Genomic DNA, 25,027 nt, shown 5'->3' on the forward strand with positions numbered 1-25,027 from the left:
GTTGTCACGCATACAGAGACCATTGGCGCATCAATCGATACCAGTTTTCAGCAGATACGAGAATACCTAGAACGCTACACACACTTGGGGTCTGGGTGGACTGTAGATAAAATCGATAATGTCTATCTAGACATAGCTAACTACGTGCCGTTCAGAGGCGGGTCATACCTAGACTTGCCTCCCTACTATAGGAAAAAACATGCCATAGTCAATGTCAAGAATAGAGGAGACGATTGCCTGAGGGTAGCTATCAGGTCAGCCTTGTTTCCAGCTGACACTCATTCAGACAGGCTTTCTAGCTATCCCCAGGATGATGGGCTCAACTGGGATGGTATAGATGAACCCACCCCCATATCCCAGATAACTAAAATAGAAAAACAGAATAATCTAGCTATAAATGTCTTTGGGCACGAAGGTAACACAACAATAGTGCACAGGGTCAGCCCATCGTTGGGGAAGGGGGGGAACCCCCTTCGCGTTATCAATATATTCATGATTCAGCGAGGTGACAAGTATCACTACACATGGATAAAACACTTTAGCAGGCTGTTGTATGACCAATCAGCACACAGAGAAAAGACCCACTTCTGCGAACGGTGCCTACATGGCTTCACACGAGCTGATTTATTAGAATCCCATCGGGAGGATTGCCAAGGTGTGGGGCAGACGGCTATACGGGTCGACATGCCTAAGGAAGGTGCCAATATCCTAAAATTCGGTAACCACAAGAACCAAATGTCTGTGCCTTATATCATATACGCCGACTTTGAAGCCTTGGTCAAACCTGTTGAGGCTGCCGCTGTTGGGGATACTCCCACAGGTTGGGTTGTTGGGGGTACCCCAACCACACTCAAAACACAAGAGCATGAAGCCTGTGGGTTTGGATTCATTGTCGTCCGTTGTGACGGGGAAACAAAAGCTCCCGTAGTGTATAGGGGTCCTGACGCGGCTGAAAGGTTTCTAAAGTGTTTGCAGGAGGAAGAAAAAATTATTAGGAACGCACTGTATAGAGTCGCTCCCATGCGTATGGCCCAAGCCGACCGGCTAGCTCACGCCTGTAGCACTAATTGTCACGTGTGTGACTCACCCCTGAACGGTGATTCGGTGAGAGATCACTGCCACGTAACCGGTAAGTATAGAGGCGCGGCTCACAGCGCGTGTAACTTTAAGCTTAGAATCAACCCTAAGACAATAAACATTCCCGTTGTCTTTCACAACTTGAGAGGGTACGACTCTCACTTGATCATGAAGGGATAGAGATATACATCTCCTTCAGCTTAAACAGCCTTAGGTTCATAGATTCAGTACAATTTCTATTGTCTACATTAGACAGTCTGGTCAAGGCCAACGATACCTTCCCTATTACCGATCGATACACAGACGCCGAGACTAGACCCCTGCTTATGAGGAAGGGTGTGTACCCCTATGAGTACATGGATAGTTGGGCCAAGTTCACCGAGACCAGACTACCCCCCATCAGAGAATTTTACAGCAATCTGACAGACTCAGAAATATCCCAAGATGATTACTCCCACGCTATGAATGTATGGAATAAACTAGGTTGTGAGAATCTGGGTGACTATCACGACCTGTACTTGAGGACAGATGTACTGCTGTTAGCTGACGTGTTTGAGACGTTTAGGTGGACATGTTTCAAGCAGTATAAACTCGACCCCGCATGGTATTACACCAGCCCAGGTCTGTCGTGGGATGCCTTGCTTAAAAAGACTGGTGTTAAGTTGGAATTGCTTACAGATTATGACATGCACCTATTCATTGAGAAAGGCTTGCGAGGTGGAATCTCCATGGCGACCAAACGATACGCGAAAGCAAATAATCAATACGTGAAGGGCTACGACCCTAGCAAGCCAACCAATCACATTCTCTACCTCGACGCCAACAACCTGTACGGCTGGGCTATGAGCCAGTATCTACCCACAGGGGCATTCGAATGGGCGTCACAGGAGGTCGATGTTATGCGCATCGCACCAGATTCGAATAAAGGTTATATCCTCGAGGTTGACTTGGAATACCCCAATGCATTACACACATCACACAACAGCTACCCCCTGGCCCCCGAACGTATGAGGGTTAACCCGGACTGGATGTCTGAGTACCAACATAACTTGTTAGGTGGGCGGGTGATGGACGTTGAAAAACTTGTGCCCAACTTAATGAATAAGACCAAGTACATCGTTCACTATCGCAACCTACAGCTGTACCTGTCGTTGGGTATGAGGCTGACCAAAATACACAGGGTGCTCGTGTTCAACCAGAGCCCATGGATGGAGCCCTACATCAGAATGAACACAGACCTCCGAAAGCTTGCCACCAGTGACTTTGAGAAAAATCTCTATAAGCTCATGAACAACTCGGTGTTTGGTAAGACTATGGAGAACCTGAGGAAACGCGTGACCGTGAAGCTGGTTCGTTCGAATGAGGAAGACAAGCTCAGGAGACTGATAGCCAGTCCGGCATTCAACCGTAGCAAGATATTCACTGATGACCTAGTTGCCCTACACATGAAGAAAAGCCACATAAAATTCAACCGGCCTGTTTACGTTGGGATGAGCATCCTCGATTTATCCAAACACCTGATGTACGACTTTTACTACAACGAGCTTAAGAAACAGTACGACGACAGGTGTGAAGTTCTGTACACTGACACGGATTCCCTGCTAATGGAGATTCGAACCGAGGACGTGTACGAGGACATGAAAAAACACCTCGATTTGTACGACACCAGCGACTACCCTAAGGACCATGCCATACACAGCACGGTAAATAAAAAGGTCCTAGGCAAGATGAAGGACAAGTGTGCTGGCACGCCCATAGCCGAGTACATAGGTTTGAGGCCTAAGATGTATTCCATACTGAAGGCCGACAATGGTGAGATCCGGAAGGCTAAGGGTGTTAAGAAGTATGTGGTGAAACAACACATCAAACACGCCAGATTCAAGGAAGCCCTGTTCAAGACCCGTACCTTTAGGCATAAAATGAACACGCTTAGAAGTGATGGGCATAAGATATACGGACTGACTATAAACAAGACGTCCCTGTCGCCTATGGACACTAAACGTTGGATAGCTATTGATGGGATAAACACGCGTCGCAGCGTATGGGCATGAGAAAATTGAACATGTCACGGAACCAGAAAAAGTTTGAGGCTATTTACTATAGCCCGCGTGGGTACTGGAAAGGAGCTAGCGCTGTAGATAAGCTAGCTAAAATGGCGCGAGTACCCCCGGAGGAGGCCAAAGCGTGGCTTGAAAAACAAGCCCTGTGGCAGATCTATTTGCCGGCACCACGCTACGTGCCTAGAAGGAGGTTCGGTATTAACATACCTAATAGCTTTCACCAGGCAGACCTACTGTTCCTACCCCCACGACAATAGGTACAAGTATGCCTTAACTGTCGTGGATGTGGCTAGTCGTTACAAGGAAGCTGAACCCTTGACCACGAAAGATTCGGCCCAGGTAGCCCGCGGATTCGAACGCAAATACAAACGCAGTCCGCTGACGTGGCCAACAGAGCTGCAAGTTGACCCCGAGCGGGAGTTCATGGGTGCCGTGTCACAACTGCTAGCCAAACACGAGACAAAGGTCAGGCGTGGCACGGCCGGAGCCCATCGCAGCCAAGCCATAGTTGAGAGATTTAATAGGACTTTGGCTGAGCGCTTATTCGGGCATCAGTATGCGAGGGAGATGGCCACCCCGGGAAAACGATCGACGGAATGGGTCGCGAGGTTGCCTAAGGTGGTGTCGGCAATCAACCATGAAGTCACCCGTCTCACCGGCAAGAAACCGGCAGACGCTATCAAACTAAAATCAATAGTGGCAGAATCGGCTGCTCCATTGCGTGGCAAAGAGAAACAGATACCAGATAGGGCCTAGTGAGGTATCTATACCAGCCAGGGGAACACGAGGGTGATAGTCGTAAGCGAGCCACCGATCCTATATGGTCAGTCAAAACTTACAACATAGATAAAGTGGACATCAAAGCAGACGAGCCTAACTTGTACTACTTGAGGGATGGGCCAGGTAGGGGGTTTGTAAGAGCGGAATTATTGATCGTACCGTACGGCACAGTGTTACCTCCAGTCAACACGGCATAGCGGCAATATCCGTTACTTCAACCATGTCCCCGGTGGCGAGTTCGTCCCAAACTTTTTCATAGTAGGGGTAATGGTAGCAAGAGCTAAGGGCCCGACCAAAGCCTTATTTCACAAATAAGGCTTTGCAGAGGCTTTTGTTGAAAGTGGTCCAGAACCCCCATTATATCTACTACTTCATGAGGTAAGGCTCCTCCGTTTTGTATCCCTTGTGATGAAAGAATCACGGTCAAGCATGTAAATAATACATATTTTATTATTGGTAACTGAGATTGTTAGTGGCTGTACCCTCAAAAGGGGTTGAAGTAGTGTAAATTTATTGTCCTCCTGAGAAGGTACGTAAGTCCCAAAATGTTCAAGGTCAATTTAAGCTTGTCAGGATTTTTAATTTTGGCTAACATTTCTAACAATCGCTAGCAGCTGAAGGGATGGTGTAAATCCAACTAGGGTCCATGCAGGTAGCCAAGGTACTGTAAGTCCCCATGGTCCCTGGTATGGTGATCTACCTTCTGGTGTTGGCGATCTATAGCATGTTTTTATATTGTATTGTCCAAATAGTGCTATTAGTTTTAACTCTCCACACTAGGTTTGGTTGTAATTTTGATATTCTAGTTGATTTACTGTCCTTCGTCGACAGGTTTTTATAACGTACATATATTCCATTTCAATGTCAAATGTTCTCATTTAACTTTTTAATGTATTAATAGTTTTCGTCACGATATGGCTGAAATATTGCCGATGTGACGTTAAATAATAACTCAATCACTCACTCAGTTGATCAGATAACTGAGACTTCTCTAGCCATGATGATTGATATCATCATGTTGATCGTGTTGATCGTTTCTCACTAAATGTCACTAAATCTTCCGTATACATTAATGCAGTTCACCCAAGGGGAATGTTCATCACACACTACACAAATACAAGTGAACATGACCCAAATAATCACAAATTATATAAATGAATATGGCCTAAGCAGCAGTAGCAGCAGCAGCAGCAACAACAACAGCAGCAGCAACAGCAGCAAGAACAGCAGCAACAACAAGTCAACAGTAATAATTATTTCAACAGTATTTATTGAGAGTATTTGAGAACAAACGCATTTGTCAATAAAGACTGATTGTAGTCACGGTTGACAGTATCTTAAACACCAATTCATGCTGAATCCCAGCATGTGGAGAAATGGTTGCCGACGAAAAAACGTTTGAGAAAAGAAACGTTTAACAAAAACGTAACGTTACACTCGTCTGTAGATGACTGCTAAAACGCATCCTACATGAAATGTACCCTCATCATGAAATTGTGTATCATCCTGAGCTGTAGCCTGTGACTCTGGGTTTTAAAAAGCAACATCAATGGTACTCCACATGCATTGCTTTAAGCCACTATAGACAAAAGAATGAAAAGACTGACAGAAGCTCAACGACACAACGCCATCGGCCGTTTACAAGGACGGACTTCGCAACATGATGTGGCAAGGCACTTCAGCGTGACCAGACAGACCATCTCAAACCTATGGACCCGATACAAAAATACTGGGAGTGTTAATGATAGACCCAGGTCAGGTCGACCTGGAGTTAACACAGCCGCCCAGGATCGCTACACCCGGTTAAGACATTTTCATTTAAGCACCACGGCCTCATCATCAACAACAACCCAAATCCCTGGACTGCTCCGAATCTCCGACCAGACAGTGCGCAATAGGCTATGGAAAGCCAGACTTTTTGCCAGAAGACCAGTTCAACGTCACGTCGTTCCCTACTTCAACGTGATCTTTGGAGGATGACAATGCTCGACGTCATGTTGCACGTGTTTGACAGGTCTTCTTCCAGCAAAACAATGTTCAGTTGTTACCTTGGCCTTCTCGATCACCAGATTTGTCCCCCATTGAACATCTATGGGATACTCTTAATCGATGATTGCGCCACCTCAGACACTACAAGAATCGCACACAGCAAGTGTATCACAATATTCCTCAAGACAGCATTCGGCATCTCCGTTCTTCTATGGGTCACCGCTGCCAAGCCGTTATTGATGCTGATGGTGGTCACACCAGATAAGAAACATTTTACTCTGACCAAGTGGCTTTAATAGCCCTCTGTGCTTTTTCCAAACATTTTCTGGATAATCATGTTTTGGAAATTTGTAAAGTGATGATTATACTGTAACTGAGCAATAATGTCAAGTTTGAATCAGTTATAAGAACTCATTAAGTAAACTCCAAAACAACATGTCAAGTTTCTTTTTTATGAAGAGTATTTTATATAAAAAGTCGCGTCTCCGTCATTTCAAATTACAATCAGGCCAACGGTTGTGCAAAGAATATCTTTCACCTTTTCATATCATATGTATAATTGTATACTCATGCCAATAATGCTTGTCACCCCTCTTCCCACCCTAACCACCAACACCCTCTCCAATAAAAAAAATTGAAGGGGGTGAAAACCGTTATTGGTATGAGCATATTTGTGTTGCTAATGAATTTGTACGTCCCCTCTAATTTGTCAGTTTATTTCCTTTGTAGTGTTTTTTAAATATTTCCGAAGTGTGTTAATTTTTTTAGTACAATTGTTAATTATACAACCATTGATGGCTTCACATTGTATTGATGATCACATTCGTCCTGATCACCAGGCATAAGGTAGGCAGGAGGAAGTACTATTTCACACATTCAAAACAGTACCATAAAATAACAGTCAATTGCTGCTAGAAGATGTGATGTGAATAAAGCTACATTTTATAAATAGGACATGCAAGCAGATATGTTCGGACGTGTTAAACGCAGGTTTGACTCATTCAATAGATGCATGAGACAAAAGAGCGTGAAGTTACATGATGTACATAGAGTTACTTCCCTTAGACCATACAAGCGACATACACATACACGTGCATTTCAGTTGTTGATTTTAAGCATGGTCGTTCCTACAGAATTGATATGTACATCTATAGGGACAGGTACTTTGCATATCATTACGTTTCCTGATTAACACCGTCAGGTATTAGGTTGTTTTGTCGTGTGACGACAGCTGTAATGGATGTACATTCAGTTGATAATAGAATGCAAATTAGAGGGATGATGTGGTCAGTGTGACCTATTTGGGTTGATGTATTCACAGTCCAATCACCCACTAACATTCTATGTTTATGTTGGGATACTGAATATGAAGCCAGGTATGTTTCCTTTCAGAGCTGTTGTCTCCGTATTGTAATTCTGGGCGCCTGAAAACGTGAACTGAACTCCATCAGTGGTTACAGTGTGCTTTCCATCGTACCCATTGTAACACCAGTCAAGCCTGTCCATTTGCACAGAGAGAGTGTATGTGGTGAATGGCTGCAGCGGTACCGACTCGGAGAACAGGATGTCAGTCATCTGCCCACACCCGAGAAGCCGCTGCTCGGTGTCCAGTTCAATTATCTTTGATTCATCTTGGTCATACAGTGAAATACTCAACGGAACCTCCATGTCATCATATCCACCATACAGCTGACAACCTTTCAGTTTAATCCTGTGATCGACAGAAAACGAGAGAGCATGACTTCCTGTCACAACAAATTTGACATTTGGTTCAGTTGCAAATCTTTTGACGTATTTACAAATATCAGGTTCCTGTATTTGCTTTCGGTTTAAACCTGCAAATGGTGAAATGTCAACAGTAGAGTCAATAGATCTGTCCATAATTTTAACTCTCTCCTCCGCTGTCAGTAATCCAGATGGGCCCACAACCTTCACCAGATACTCCTGAGGTAGGCTGGTAAACCGGATCTCATACCTCATTTCACCCAAGAGTATTCGTCTGTTCTCAGGCGTGTCACTAACCCCTTCCTTCCGGCATCTTTCCTTTGTCCAGGACAGCACTGCTTCAAATATATCTTCCTCTTTCAGGTTCAGCGTGTCAATTCTTAAGAAGTTTCCTAGACAATCAGAACAAAGACCCACAAATCCTGGAGACTTGGTGACTCTCTCCCCTCCTTCTGTCAGGATCTTCAGGGCCTTCTGTTCCAAGTCCAGCTCCCCGTAACCATGACACTCCTCCAGGATCTGGCAGACATTGTCCTGTGACAGGGACTCCTCCAGGAAAGTTACACATAGATCGTACAGTGCATCGAGAGAATATTTCCTGGATGTGTACATAAGTCCCGTGACTGTTTCAGCGTTGATTCGGGCCTTGTCTGTGTACATATACCTACAATAAATCATAATGGTTCAGTTGGAGACACAATTGTTCTTGTGAATCACCGCTCTTTTAAACATTACTTCCCATAAATATTAGAAGTCACATCGGGAAATGTGGGTGTTGAAGATAGAGGGGTAATGAAATGTTTCTGTATTTTCAGCAACACTTCTTCAATACTTGCAGCTTAGCCATAGATGATATTGGTACATACTTTGTTCCTTGAGTTTTGCTAAACTGAACTTCAACTTGATATTCAACAGTTTTGCTAACAAACATAAAAGTTTGCACTTATTATTGCAGTGCGCTATAACCTATACTCACGAATTTAACCTGCTAAGTAATAAGTGAGATAACGCATGTAATTCTGGATCCGTTGCAGCCACTTTTCACAGTATAAATGCTACAATGTCTGTTCACATGTATAGTAGGGCTGGGACAGGTCCATATTTTCTACCCGGGTACCCCACCTCTTATTACCCTACCCTACCCGGATACCCGCTATGTTAATTCCTGACATCGAAGTTGTAAGAAATGGCAATATATTCTGCAATTCGGAAGTTTAAATTTCGAGTTTTTCAATATCTAAATCATGCATTATATTCAAAACAGGAAACAGTAAATTATGTCTAAATCTTCAAAGACAGCACAACCTATTAATCATGAAAGAATAACATATTTTATTGTTTAATGAATTAGGCACATGATCATAACAGGTCCGGGTATTGAGACGGGTACCCGGGTCCAACTGATTACCCATCCGTCCAGGATATCCGGGTTACCCGTCCCAGCGCTAATGTATAGCTTGTAAAATTTTCACTAAGTGAAGGTGTCCGTTCCCACTTGGGCGTTGCCTTCAATATCGATTGTAGCTACCATGAGTCCCAAAAACGTTTCTGCACCGTCTCGACATGGACTGAATAAATCTTTGAATCCGACCTTGTGGAATTCTGGTCCATTCCCCTTGCAATGCCAGCAAAAGTTAATCTAACGTCTGGAACGCTGACGTTCAAGATTAACGTGAACAGCGGCATGTGCTGTGCGAGGCCTGTCATTATTTTGCTGGCTCAACTCCTTCTGTCGGTCAATGATCGGGACCATATGATTTCTTAAGATTCCGGTCTCTGTACCGAATTGTAGGCGCACGAAGTTAGATTTCTGTGTGCAGGAAATGGGTCCTCACATCATAAAGCTATCACCACCATATCGGACAACCTTGCAAACACAATTCTGTTCAGAATGTTCATTTCGACGTCGATAGGCACGTACTCTTCCGTCACGGCACTGAAGCAGAAAGCGTGATTCGTAACCATACACGTCGCCAGTTTGTAGATTTCAGCATCAAACACTATTGAACCTCTGGACCCGTCGATGTCGTCGTCGCACTACAGAGTCAAAATAGGGTCTTCTGACTCGAAATCCAGCTTGTCGTAAACGATTACGAATGGTTTGCGCCGACGCTATCCTAAACCGATTCCGCAAATGATGTACCGGGATGTACCTACCCTTCGCTGCATTGGTAATCCGAGGTCTACCACTTCGAGACTGATCTTTCGTAGAATCGGTTTGTTGTTATCGGTCCCATAAACGACTGATGGTACTCTGGTGAACATAGAGGTCACATGCAACGGCATTTTGAGACTCTCCAGCCTCGAGTCTCTATTGACAGCAGTGATTCGCGGCATAACTATATTCTTTCATTGAGCTTAAAAAATGCGAATGACCGTCTAAAAGCAAAACCTCCTTATACAGGCAATGTCCCTGCTCACGATTCCTCAGAATTGCACTTGCATATTTTCGAACCACGTTTCCTCCATGACATTTTCATGCAAGTTGGCACTTTAATTTCGAAAGTAAACGTGCATTACATTTTCCGAAGATGCGGTCTTTGCACCGTCATTCGTTCCATGTATACAAACCAACATTTAAATGGCGACATTATAACAATGAAACACTAATTTTGAAAAATATATGAAATTTCATGTACTACTGTCACTTCTGCGTTTCATTTTTTTTTTTTGTGTGTGTGTATGTTTATATGTAAAGACTGACTTAAAACTAAGCATCATTATAAAACGGTGTCCACAATGCCATGTCGTAGTTTGACATTTATGATTAAACATCTTAGTTGGCAGTTTCTTACATAGATTTTGACAATGATATCTGCCTTGCGACTATGGAAGGTATTTTTATTTGGTAATAAATGAATTGTAAAATTGGTAGATTAAACACACCTTAAGAATTCCTTGAAGATGTCTGCCTCAATATCCGGAATGGTTACCGTCCCTTTTTCCGCCAGGGGGCCACAGAACATGGCATGGAACACACAGCTGCGACTGACAAGAACATAACGGTGAGCTCGGACCACCTGTTGCTGTGACCCCATCCGGAAGGTGACGTCACTGAAGTCTTCGGTTTCGAGCATGCGCAGATTACACTGTTTAAGAGTCTTCCTTGCCTGCCAGTTGTCCACATACCCAGATTCTTGTCTTTTAACGGACATCGTGTAGTTCTGAACAGATAAAACGAGAATATATATATATCACTGAGTGGTTGGTGAAACACTGAATATATATAAGTAAACCAAGTAGTGTAAACATGATTCGATTACAACTAAGAACAGAAATTCACCTCACCACATTTCATTGTTCCAGCAATCCTTAACAGATGATGTATTGAGAAATTACTAACATCTTCAATTATTTTGAATTTATATTGAACTGAAATGAAGATATCTTGAATAGAGATTCAAGGGCGAGTTTGTAAAGAAACATTATCAAAAATCTGTCAGAATTGATGACAGAAGTACATGGTTACTAGTGGTGATCCCATTAACTGAAATAATCGAAGATTGGTCCCCAGTGACTAAACAACCAAGCAATCGATCATGTTTTCTCATAATCGAACACAAAGAATTCTGGTACACTTGTTTTCATCAACAATATTTTTCACGAGGTTGGTTTTGTCTGTTACATTTCATAAGCACTATAAGCTCATTCCAAGTCATGATTGAATTTATCTTAAAGACACCAAGAAATTTATGTTCCTAACATACTAGTCATCCTTTAAAGATGTGAAATTTTACCAAACCCCCGAAAATAACTACATGTTGTTTTTCTTATTTTTTTGTGCATTAACAAATTTCATAAATGCGGCTAACCAATTATTTTCGATGATTGATCGGTGGTAATGAACCAATCATCAATTATGAGATTTTAACCAATTCCCAACGCTAATGGTTACGTACTTCGTTACGCTTAATCAGTGTATTTTACGTGCGAGAGAGAAAGAGAGAGTTTGGTTTGGTTTAAGAAATACACTTCGCTCTACCACCATGTATAGTGTAATAAAACACACTTTTGCCCTGAACTATTACAGTTAAAGCACGAGGACGCGCCCGGACCAAACTTCCCTTCCAACACTCTGGCGTTTGTTTTCACGAGTTCTGTCAAACGCAGGACCTCGTCTTTAGTCCAATTAGATTTTCTCTTTTTTATCTCAGACTCCGACATATTTTTCACAATGTATTACGGTATCTCAACGTGTCGTCTGCCGTAAATAGCAAAAGGGAGATCCCAACGAAAGCCATTTTCACACCTTTTTATAAAAGGTTCCGCCGGAAGTCTAAAAATAACTCGGATTCACCCTAGTGATCACGCGGGTATGCACTACGAAAAAAAATGATTTTTTCTTTGGAAACTTAGCTAAGTTTCTGACTAAGTAGCTTTATGAATAGCATCTTAAGTCTCAGACTTAGCTAAGTCAGTTTTAAAAAACTTAAGTTTGGACTTAGGAAAAATCTTAGTTTCTTTATGAATACCGCCCCAGAGGAAGTTGAGTAGTCAAGCGACATTCCACAATTGCATTGTGGGAATGTAAACATTACGAACGTTACCGTGTCGCTGAAAATCTGTGAGTCGAAATGACACATTTTAACCGTCGTAAAACATAAACGTAATGTTTCCACCAGTGATGTTTGCTGCGTGAAGCAACAGCAAACCAAGAAACTGGATGCAACGGTGCAGTTTACTGTAGGAGGCCGTACGAGGCGATGACAACTGACATGCATCGTCACGTCGCTTACATTGTGACGTAATGTTAAATGGTTCGATTACGAGGGGGCACACTAGAATGGCGCAATGACGGGATAACGTCATTCAATTGTTACGTCATCAAAAAACTATACCTTTATTGTCTGATAATGTATTTTTTTTCGATTGTTCTAACCGCTAGGCATCTTAGAATGTTGTTTAAAGCCACACCCAGCAATATTCCAGCTATATGACGGCGGTCTGTGTATAATCGAGTCTGGACCAGACAATCCAGTGTTTTGATTGAAATCATTGGTTGGTGCCTTTCCTAGATGATTGGAGAGAGAGAGAGAGAGAGAGAGAGAGAGAGAGAGAGAGAGAGAGAGAGAGAGAGAGAGAGAGAGAGAGAGAGAGAGAGAGAGAGAGAGAGAGAGAGAGAGAGAGAGAGAGAGAGAGAGAGAGAGAGAGACGGAAGTATTTGGTTTAAAGATACATGGAAATCGTTTAGAATATCTCTATTCAAGATATCTTAAATTCAATTCAAGATACATTTGAATAAAAATTAAATTCATTACCTCTATTTGAGAATTCTATAATTCATTTCAAGATATCTATAATTCATTTCAAGACATCTATAATTCATTTTAAGACATCTAGATATCTATAATTCATTTCAAGATATCTATAATTCATTTCAAGACATCCAAAATTCATTTCAAGACATCTATAATTCAAGTCAAGACATCTATAATTCAGCTGTTATTTCCAGATATAACTGATATTCTTGATCTTCTTCATCAGCTGCATTCTCTTCCCCCAGAGGTTACTCCTGTCATATCTTCCTGCATGTATTACAGTTGAGAACTTAGTCGATATTACAGTTGTGAACTTGCTGAATATTACAGTTGTGAACTTAGTCAATATTACAGTTGTGAACTTGCTTAATATTACAGTTGTGAACTTAGTCAATATTACAGTTGTGAACTTGCTTAATATTACAGTTGAGAACTTAGTCGATATTACAGTTGTGAACTTGCTGAATATTACAGTTGTGAACTTAGTCAATATTACAGTTGTGAACTTGCTTAATATTACAGTTGTGAACTTAGTCAATATTACAGTTGTGAACTTGCTTAATATTACAGTTGTGAACTTAGTCAATATTACAGTTGTGAACTTGCTTAATATTACAGTTGTGAACTTAGTCAATATTACAGTTGTGAACTTGCTTAATATTACAGTTGTGAACTTAGTCAATATTACAGTTGTGAACTTGCTTAATATTACAGTTGTGAACTTAGTCAATATTACAGTTGTGAACTTGCTTAATATTACAGTTGTGAACTTAGTCGATATTACAGTTGTGAACTTGCTTAATATTACAGTTGTGAACTTAGTCAATATTACAGTTGTGAACTTGCTTAATATTACAGTTGTGAACTTAGTCAATACTACAGTTGTGAACTTGCTTAATATTACAGTTGTGAACTTAGTCAATATTACAGTTGTGAACTTGCTTAATATTACAGTTGTGAACTTAGTCAATATTACAGTTGTGAACTTGCTTAATATTACAGTTGTGAACTTAGTCAATATTACAGTTGTGAACTTGCTTAATATTACAGTTGTGAACTTAGTCAATATTACAGTTGTGAACTTGCTTAATATTACAGTTGTGAACTTAGTCAATATTACAGTTGTGAACTTGCTTAATATTACAGTTGTGAACTTAGTCAATATTACAGTTGTGAACTTGCTTAATATTACAGTTGTGAACTTAGTCAATATTACAGTTGTGAACTTGCTTAATATTACAGTTGTGAACTTAGTCAATATTACAGTTGTGAACTTGCTTAATATTACAGTTGTGAACTTAGTCAATATTACAGTTGTGAACTTGCTTAATATTACAGTTGTGAACTTAGTCAATATTACAGTTGTGAACTTAGTTAATATTACAGTTGTGAACTTAGTTCATATTACAGTTGTGAACTTAGTTCATATTACAGTTGTGCACTTAGTTAATATTACAGTTGTGAACCTAGTTCATATTACAGTTGTGAACTTAGTCAATATTACAGTTGTGAACTTAGTCAATATTACAGTTGTGAACTTAGTCAATATTACAGTTGTTTATCACATCATATAAGTTTGTTGTTTGTTTGCTGGTCAGAAATTGAAACGTAAATATGTCATTATTTACATGTCATCACAATTTTCCAGCGTCCCTAACTTCCTGTTCAGCTTCGAAAAAGCACACAAAGGGACTATGAGACACTACAAACAGTGTTGTAACTTGAGCAAGATTGTTAAAGGGACACAACTCTGTAAAAGCTCTTCCAAAAGGCTGACGTGTGAATTATGCACATAGTTCAGTTAAAGGTCACATGCAACGTAAAACACAACTTTGCAGATTCTGATACCTTTCGGTATGGACTTACCGAAACAAATCATCAAAAATGCAAATTCAACTTATAAAGTTGCAAAATAACGCGATGGAAAAAACCGCGCGAAATCGTCGTTTAAACGATTCACTAACTTTCCAGCGCTTGGGGGAATTGAAGAGGTTTCAAGAGCTGGTCTGTGCTCATAGCACTTGTGTGATACTTGTACACATGACATGTTATGATGTCTGTTGATTGCAAAATGTTATACACAAAAAATGAGCATGTATTCACAAAACCAACATCTCTATATATACACACACAATGAGCCGTGTGGGAGGCATCTGCTGATGAACCAGCCGTTACACTTGAGTGCACACCCACCCGCTCTGACTGGGTTAGGTATCCCGGCTGCTTCGTTTCTTGGGAAGTAAACCCAAGTTCAAAATATTGCACTTTTGATTTGCGATTGTACGCTTATAATTTAGTTTTTAACCAGCAATGTATATTATATGTCATGAATAAGTGATAATTGTGTTTCAATTATGTTTGATTTTTTGGGTTGCATGTGACCTTCAAGGTATCAACGTTATCGTACACACACGTCATACTGTGATAGCCGCATGGTGTGTTACGTGTCACGGAATTTCTATGGGTACAACTGATTGTTACAATTTGTATATTACAGTTGTATACGTGTCACTGAATCTATGGGTACAAGTGATTGTTACAATTTGTATATTACAGTTGTATACGTGTCACTGAATCTATGGGTACAAGTGATTGTTACAATTTGTATATTACAGTTGTATACGTGTCCGGAATCTATGGGTACAAGTGATTGTTACAATATGTATATTACAGTTGTATACGTGTCACGGAAGTTAGGGGTACAAGTGGTTGTTACAATGTGTATATTACAGTTGTTTACGTGTCACGCAATCTATGGGTACAACTGATTGTTACAATATGTATATTACAGTTGTTTACGTGTCGTGGAATCTATGGGTACAAGTGGTTGTTACAATGTGTATATTACAGTTGTATATGTGTCGCTGAATCTATGGGTACAAGTGGTTGTTACAATAAGTATATTACAGTTGTTTACGTGTCGTGGAATCTAAGGGTACAATTGGTTGTTACAATAAGTATAATACAGTTGTATACGTGTCACGGAATCTATGGGTACAAGCGGTTGTTACAATATGTATATTATAGTTGTTTACGTGTCGTGGAATCTATGGGTACAAGTGGTTGTTACAATATGTATATTACAGTTGTATACGTGTCGCTGAATCTATGGGTACAAGTGGTTGTTACAATATGTATATTACAGTTGTATACGTGTCACGGAATCTAGGGGTACAAGTGGTTGTTACAATATGTATATTACAGTTGTATACGTGTCACGGAATCTATGGGTACAAGTGGTTGTTAGAATGTGTATATTACAGTTGTATACGTGTCACGGAATCTATGGGTACAAGTGGTTGTTACAATATGTATATTACAGTTGTATACGTGTCACGGAATCTATGGGTAGAAGTGGTTGTTACAATGTGTATTACAGTTGTATACGTGTCTCGGAATCTATGGGTACAAGTGGTTGTTACAATGTGTATATTACAGTTGTATACGTGTCACGGAATCTATGGGTACAAGTGGTTGTTACAATATGTATATTACAGTTGTATACGTGTCACGGAATCTATGGGTACAAGTGGTTGTTACAATATGTATATTACAGTTGTATACGACTCACGGAATCTAGGGGTACAAGTGGTTGTTACAATATGTATATTACAGTTGTATACGTGTCACGGAATCTATGGGTACAAGTGGTTCTTACAATGTGTATATTACAGTTGTATACGTGTTGCGGAATCTATGGGTACAAGTGGTTGTTACAATATGTATATTACAGTTGTATACGTGTCACGGAATCTATGGGTACAAGTGGTTGTTACAATGTGTAAATTACAGTTGTATACGTGTCACGGAATCTATGGGTACACCTGATTGTTACAATGTGTATATTACAGTTGTATACGTGTTGCGGAATCTAGGGGTACAAGTGGTTGTTACAATGTGTATATTACAGTTGTATACGTGTCACGGAATCTAGGGGTACAAGTGGTTGTTACAATATGTATATTACAGTTATACCATTAGGGTGTGGTCATGTTATCAACATCCACAAACAACTACCTCTGGCTAGTCTATACCACCACACACTGTACAGTAGACAAATCATCGTTCCGTACAGATGTACGTACAGTGTACACCTTACCTGAGCTGGTACAGATGGTTTGAACACAGAGAGGACAAGAGCAACTTTCACCTGTTGGATACCTGTAATCCTAGTTTCGGTTTGACTCGACTTCCGTTTAATCAGTGTATTTTACGTGCGCTTTATTTAATATCAAACAAAGGATAACTCTGTGATTAACGTATGAAAGGAACGTTCATGCAGGCGACGATTAATAAGTTACTAACGTATAATAAGACCAGAATAACACCACCCTCATCCCCTCCCTCATACAGTTTAACGTCAGTAGAGCGTTGTCATCATCAAGTAACAGTATTTAAACCTACATGTTATCAACGTTGTATTCAATAGAAGCCTATCTTGATAAATCTAGATAAATGTGTTCCTCTGTAAAAAAGTCTCTTATATATACAAATCTGAATAAAAAGAAACTTTCAGCAATCGTCGCATGGGACTCAACCCCCAAAAGTACTAGAATTTGTACTTCAATAAGAAAGGGTAATCCCAAATGTACAAGTATATGCATCGCTCGTCACGCTGAAGACCCGGGTTCTATTCCCCACATGGTACAATATGTTAAGGCCCATTTCTGGAGAATTCAACACAGTCAAGCAGGAGATGCTTGAGTGAGTGAGTGAGTTATTATTTAACGTCACATCGGCAATATTTCAGCCATATCGTGACGAGAACATTTGATATTGAAATGTAATAAACTCTGTCAAAAAAGAAACGCAACCCCTGTATTTTAGAGATTTTGATCTGAAGTTTTAGGACGACACGGCATTTTTATTATTTAAGACAGAAGTCTGAAATTTGGCAGAATAATAACCCAGATGGGCATGTTTAAAATTGTCATTTCAAAAGTCATCTCACAGACACCAGTTTGTCACCAGGGGGGCGTCTTTCTCAGTATCTCGTATGAGCACCACGCGCTGCAATCACTGCACGGCATCTCCTTGGACAAGAACGGATAAGACGCCGGATTCTTTCCTGGGGAATGGCTCTCCACTCCTCCTGCAGTGCAACGGCGAGCTGTTGCAGCGTCTGTGGCGGCGGCTGACGTTGACGTACGCGTCGATCCAGAGTATCCCACAGGTGTTCAATAGGGTTGAGGTCTGGTGATTTAGAGGGTCATGGCAAGACATTGACGTTGGAATTCTGCAGAAAGTTCATTGTTGCACGTGCAGTATGAGGCCGGGCGTTGTCCCGTTGAAAAATCTGTGTCTGTTGGTCAATAATCGGGAGAAGGTGAAGCTCTAACACGTGGTTGATGTAACGTTCTGATTTCTGGTTGTATGAGATGGTTCTCCAAACCATGACGCTTTCTCCGCCAAATCTGTCCACCTGTCGGACGCAGATGGGCGCAAAACGTTTATGACGTCTCCTATACAGACGCTGTCTTCCGTCGTGACGTTGCAAAAAGAAAACGTGATTCATCAGAAAACCAGATTCGCCTCCAGTTTTGTAAAGTCCGTATCCTTACGTTGTTGCACCACCTGAGTCGTCGGCGGAGATGTAGGGGGCGTAGTACAGGTCCAACAACTGGTCTACAGGCACGTAAACCCGCTTCTTTCAGACGGTTCCTAATCGTTTGAGCTGACACTCTCCTCAAACCTGGTATTTGTGTGGCAGTCACGGTTGGTAGGGCATGCCGATTACGCAGGTGATGGACCCGGATGTACCGATCTTGAAGGGGGGTCGTGATTCTTGGCCTTCCACTTCTCGGGCGATCGTTGGTCAAATTGAAGTTGTTGTAGCGGCTCCAAAGTCGGGATATCGTTGTTTTGTGAACATTTAGGTGCCGTGCAACAGTTCCAAAACTTTCTCCGGCTTGAACACGACCAATGGCGATATTTCGGTCGGCAGCACTCAATCGTGGCATTTTTTAACACAGCTTTTCGGCGACAAATGAATGAATATAATACGGAAGCACATGGGCTTTTATACACCCCTACATTAACTGCCATTTTCATGATTTGCATGTGTTTTTTTTGTGCGAAGTCACCATGAGGGTCATTTCATGCGTTGTGACGGAATAAGCAATAAAATACACTTATGGGTACAAATGCAGTTGTTTGGATGGTAATCTTCATTAATTACGTGTATCATTTCAATACATTCGAATAAAATTTAGTTTGGAAGCAATAACTTCATTCAAACGAATTTTTCATATCTGAGGACAGGGGTTGCGTTTCTTTTTTGACAGAGTTTATGATTCACAATTCATCTGGCTCACTGGTTACACCTCCTATGCGTGCTTTGCGCTTATTAAGTGTGTTGTATTTTTGTAGTGTACAATGTGGTTGATATAATATCAAGGGCGTAAAAGACCGCCAAACGTTTCGAGTGGCCGAGCCTCGTTTTGAGATTTCAAGATTTCCGTTTGTCAGAGCACGCAGCATGACAGAGCACGCTGCACGACGTGTTTGCAAGGATAAGAAGGAGCGTAGTGTTGTAATATACAAGTGCTTAGATGTATCAAATAATACTGATTAATTTCTATATATCCAGTTGAATGAGTTGGTGTCAAAATTCTGGACTGGTTATTGTACTAAGCGCAATAGGGCGGATCCCAGTCAGCAGGAAACGAGACAGTTGTGTAATCAATGTTTTGACTTGAATTCTGTTTTGGACTATCTGGAATCTGAATCAAAGATATTTTCAATTATTTTCCGATATCTTCCGATTTTAAAGACGTCTTTGATGTAGACAGAGATATCGTGAATTAAATTGAAGATATCTAAATATGAATTAAATAATCTGGAATAGAAATAATTATAGATCTCTGCAATACAATTCATGATAATGAATTAAGGATACGATAAATATTTCTAATAGACTTTTGTACAATATGATAGTAAATGTTTTGTGGATATCTTTAGAGATATCAGGAAATATTGTCTTGATATCTCAGCAGGATTTTACGATATCAGTAGTTCTATTTTGGACATCAGAAATTAATTATCATCTTCAGTTATTTTCCGACATCTTAAATACATTACTGATATCTTTAGGTATAATATGGACATCTTTAAAACAATTGAAGATATCAGTAATTTCACGGAATCAGCTAAGCCTGTGCATCTAAGACTAGGTTCCTGTCTATCTGATATAGTGGAACCAATACAGTGGAACCGGCTAAGCCTGTGTGTCTAAGACTTTGCTGCTGTCTATTTGATATAGTGGAACCAATGTACTATGGAACCAGCTAAGTATGTGTTTCTATGGTAGATTGATGGCGTATTGCCCAGTAGAGAAGGCCGCCATTGGCCGCCATTCGGTAGTCAATGCCGGGGTCAGTGTTGAAGCGTAGCGCAGCGCAGCAGACCCCGTTAACCAGGCTGCCTGAAGCTGCAGTTCCAGTGAGAATTAGGGCTGGGACGGGTAACCCGGATATCCGGGACGGGTGGGTAAAGAGTTGAACCCGTGTACCCATCACATTACCCGGAACCGCTTTGATCACGTGACTAATAATGAAAATTAATTGAATGTGTTTGTTATTATTTTAGATTGTCGTCTTATGTTTGAGATTGTGGCCAAAACTTGCTCTTAAAACTCAAAGGATATCAACTGTCGACAACTAAGCATGTCACGAGATAGATAGATTGGCTTTATTTCCTCCAGATATGAAGATTACAAGCATTTAAACATCACATGATATTTACAGACAAGTAAATATATGAATACATCAGAAAGTTAATGAAACAGGAAATTGCATTTACTGACAAAATCAGCCACAATTAACATTATTTGGCACCAGGTATCAAAGTGAATCTCTTCTGTACAGTCTGGGAATCCACCAAGGAAGAATGAGATGATGAAGTCGTCATCTTTTTGACCATATGTCAGCAAAGCATTTGACATCCATCAGGTCAAATACTTTGTCAAACAGTTCGTCTCTCTCTGACATGTTCTTGGAACATGATATGAAAACATGGTTCACAAAGTCATAAACAACTGTACCACATGCACATTCTATAATTTGGCATGAAATGCCTGTGGACCCGTTTTTTTGTAAATAACTCTTCATCTAGTGACCCAATCGATCTCAAACTGTGCAAGTGGATGTTTTGTCAGACAACCTAATCACATTGTAAATCACCGATTTTATGCATTTGAATTAAAGAATCTGTCTATGTAACTTTCAATAAAATAAACAGCAGAACGCAGACTACTTGCAGAGGGAGGGAACCAATGACCTGTAACAACGGCAGTGTTGGGTCATAAGGGTAAATGCACGTGCAGTTCATGATAGTTAGCTGTGTACTGCACAGTGAGAGACCGTTTGAATCATTCACATTGACTACTTCTAGCTGTCATCATGAATGCTTATTCAGATGATGCTAAACGTTTAATTAGAAATGTGTTGAATTTTTAAAAAAAAGAGAGCAAACGTAGCAAACCGATTTATAAGGTGTCGGATTACATGAAACGTACAAGTTTGGCTCTTGGCATGAAAGAGAACATCGTGCTAAAAATTGTGAAAAATAAACCAACAACCAATAAACAAAACCGTGTACAAAAAGGTAGGCATCCAAAGTTAGATTCTTTTGACATCAGGGTCATCAGAGATGTCATTCGCCGGCTATTTGCTAGAAATGAACACCTGCCCACAAGAAAGTTAAAACACATCCTTGCAGAGGATCACGACAATAATGTTTCTAGGTTTATGCTAAGCAAACTACTGCTCAAATTTGGATACAAGTACAAGAAGGTAGCAAACCAGAAACTTGTAATGTGTGAGAGATCTGATATTGTGAAAATTAGGTGTAACTATCTGAGAGAAATTAAGCAGGCAAGAGAGGATGGGTTCGAACCTATATATCTGGATGAGACCAGGGTCAATGCAAACCATACTGCTGCCAGACGGTGGCTACCCACTGATCCCAGTGATGGTAGGAAAATACTAACAGGCAAAGGTGAACGTTTAATCGTTCTTCATCCTGGTTCCCACCGTGGATTCCTACCTGGGTGTGATCTGGTATTTCAAAGAGCACAGATGGTAGGGACTATCATACAGAAATGAACTCAACTGTTTTCACACAGTATGTTGAGGAACAATTGTTGCCAGCTCTGCCTTACAAAATTCTTGTTGTCATGGACAATGCTCCCTATCACAGTGTTCGAGATCCAAACAATAGGTGCCCAACTTCCAATGCAAAGAAGTCAGATATGCAGCAATGGCTAACACATAACAATATACAATTTTCAATTAAGGCCACTAAACCACAGTTGTACTCTTTGATTAAACCTAACAAACCTCCACCCACATATAACATTGACAACATGCTACGCCAACACGGCCATAAGGTCTTGAGATAACCACCGTACCACTGTGATCTCAACACAATCGAACTTATCTGGGGAGGCCTTAAAAGTACAGTGGCCCGGAAAAATCAATCATTCAAGTTGAATGATGTCAAGCACATTGTCAACACTGCTATATGTGACATTGACATTGCAAGCTGGCATGCATGTGTTGAACATGTAAAGAAGGTTGAGAAAGAGTACTGGCTCAAAGATGGCTTGAAGGAGCAAACAGTTAATCCAGTTGTCATTCGTCTTGACACTGATGACTCCTCTGTGGAAGAATATAGTGAACTTGATGAAGTTTAATTCTGTTATTATAGTTACATATAATAATAGTATCCAGCCAGATATGCTCAAAGAAATATAACTTCTTTTAACAATGACAGCACTGACTAATTCCAACGACTTATAGTGTAACATGAAACACTCAATTTGGAATGTGAACGACATCAAAACATAACACTTTTGTCTTCATTCTATCTTTTCTTCACTGAGTGTGCATGATTGTGTGTGCTTGTGTCCGAGGGAACGGGGCTTTAACAGTTGTTGAGTTCTAACCATAGGTGGTCCGATTAATGATTTAGTGTAATATACTTTCTGTGTTCTTTAAATGCATTTCCACTTAGGTACTGCATAAACAAAATATGACATTAACATTACAAATTTAAAGATTTTAACCTACAGAATAATTCTCACTAATGGGTTTTGTGGTTAATGTTGAACAACTCAGAGCAACAAACTCCGTATGATGGTTACCAGTTGGCACCCACCTTACCCTATTCACGACCTGTGACACCTCTTCATACCTGTCACGTGCATAGCTGACCTACATTGACGAACGTTGACCTTTATGACCCAACACTGCCGTTGTTACATGTCATTGGTTCCCTCCCTCTGCAAGTAGTCTGCGTTCTGCTGTTTATTTTGTTGACAGTTACATAGACAGATTCTTTAATAGAAATGCATAAAATCGGTGATTTACAATGTGATTAGGTTGTCTGACAAAACATCCACTTGCACAGTTTGAGATCGATTGGGTTATTGGATGAAGAGATATTTACAAAAAAACGGGTCCACAGGCATTTCATGCCAAACTATAGTGGTCTACATGCAATCTGGACAATTTTAGATATAGCATTAAATTTCAGGGGAAGTCTCTTGCACAGTAGCCAGAGTCTATTAGTCGTACAGTCATGTATCTGGGCAGATCTAATCTGTTGGCTATTCCGTGCATTCGAGTAGATATGTCGAAGCTTCTAACTCTATCTGTGACCAGCCGGTTCCACTGAGACTTGCTGAGAGGATTACAGGCATAGAAGTAGTCCCTTGCCTTCGTTTCAAGACTGTATTTTTGTACAAGTCTGAACATGCTGAAAGCGGGTGAGCAGAAGCATCGTTTATCGTTGTTAAGGTCACATTTATACTGACCAAATCGACCAATGAAGACACGTTTAAAGTAGTATTTACTACTCACCCTGCAGAGCTTGCCCATGAGTAGGAGTGATTGACGCTCAATGAAAGATTGTATTCCGGAAAGGATTGATTGATGGCGTATCGCCAAGTACAGAAGGCCGCCATTGGCCGCCATTCGATAGTCAATGCCGGGGTCAGTGTTGAAGCGTAGCGCAGCGCAGCAGACCCCGTTAACCAGGCTGCCTGAAGCTGCAGCTCCAGTGAGAATTAGGGCTGGGACGGGTAACCCGGATATCCGGGACGGGTGGGTAAAGAGTTGAATCCGTGTACCCATCACATTACCCGGAACCGCTTTGATCACGTGACTTATAATGTAAAATTAATTGAATGTGTTTGTTATTATTTTATTTAAGAGATTGTCGTCTTATGTTTGAGATTGTGGCCAAAACTTGCTCTGAAAACTCACAAGATATCAACTGTCGACAACTAAGCATGTCACGTGTAACATAGGTTGCATGTGCGCCAAGTAGGTAATATTTTACATGAAAAAGGATCAGGAACGCAGACATCCTCCTGTAATAGGTGTGCACATACTTTATTCAATATTATCCAGCTATAACATTCTACATGCCATATAAAAAGACTCATTCATTATCAACATGACAGGATTTAAAACGAAACTAAACCATTTTGCGTGGATATTGTTGCCTCGAATGTAACTTTGAGTTAAGCGAAACAATCTATGACCTGATGACACGTCGAATGTCACAAACGCGCTTCAAACATTAACGGCAATGGGCGACTTACTATTACTACTCTTACTACTACTATTCTTACTACTACTACTACTACTACTACTACTACTACTACTACTACTACTACTACTACTACTACTACTACTACTACTACTACTACTATATACTACTACTACTTGCTGCCTGGTGCCGTTCCACTAACCGATTTTATCTAAGATCAATCTTAGCAAGTAACGCCAATTTTACAATCGTCTTAGCTAAAAGTTACACCCGTTCCACTAACCGATCTTAGGCCGATCGTAGCCGGTCCCGATCTTACGATCCGATCCAAGCTTAGATCGAGACTCTTTCGTGCGAGAGATACAGGAATGCGAGGCACGAGTTATCTCGCATAGTCTAGCAAATGATAGAAAGTAGTTTGCGAAGTGAGTTAGATTTACGCCGCACTCAGCTATATAGTCCAGCTATATGGAGGCGGTCTGTAAATAATCTAGCTAAGATGCATAGCGTTCACTAACATGAGCATAATAAATGTATATTTATATGGGCGCCTATTCCATATCCTTGGGTATGCTCAAAGCG

The 25,027-nt window shown here is 40.7% G+C and overlaps 2 protein-coding genes across 3 annotated transcripts in view; both read right to left on the reverse strand.

Annotated features, from left to right (window-relative positions):
* The window catches only part of LOC124257337 (BTB/POZ domain-containing protein 6-like), a 55,953-nt gene extending 45,358 nt beyond the window's left edge, over positions 1–10,595 (reverse strand). The window contains exon 1 of one of the 2 annotated variants that reach the window (XM_046691374.1): positions 10,518–10,595. The gene's annotated coding sequence lies outside the window, so the exon portion shown is untranslated. The remainder of the gene's footprint in view (positions 1–10,517) is intronic. The other variant, XM_046691373.1, reaches the window with a different exon arrangement.
* LOC124257333 (BTB/POZ domain-containing protein 6-like) lies at positions 7,254–10,786 on the reverse strand. Its single transcript, XM_046691368.1, has 2 exons — positions 10,518–10,786; positions 7,254–8,295 (listed from the first exon to the last, which is right to left on the reverse strand). Exons 1-2 carry the CDS (start codon positions 10,784–10,786, stop codon positions 7,254–7,256), a joined length of 1,311 nt encoding a protein of 436 aa, XP_046547324.1.
* Positions 10,787–25,027: the final 14,241 nt, after the last annotated feature.

Source organism: Haliotis rubra, unplaced genomic scaffold (assembly GCF_003918875.1).
Source record: "Haliotis rubra isolate DU_JTF1 unplaced genomic scaffold, ASM391887v1 Scf659, whole genome shotgun sequence".
Taxonomy (NCBI): Eukaryota; Metazoa; Mollusca; class Gastropoda; order Lepetellida; family Haliotidae; genus Haliotis; species Haliotis rubra.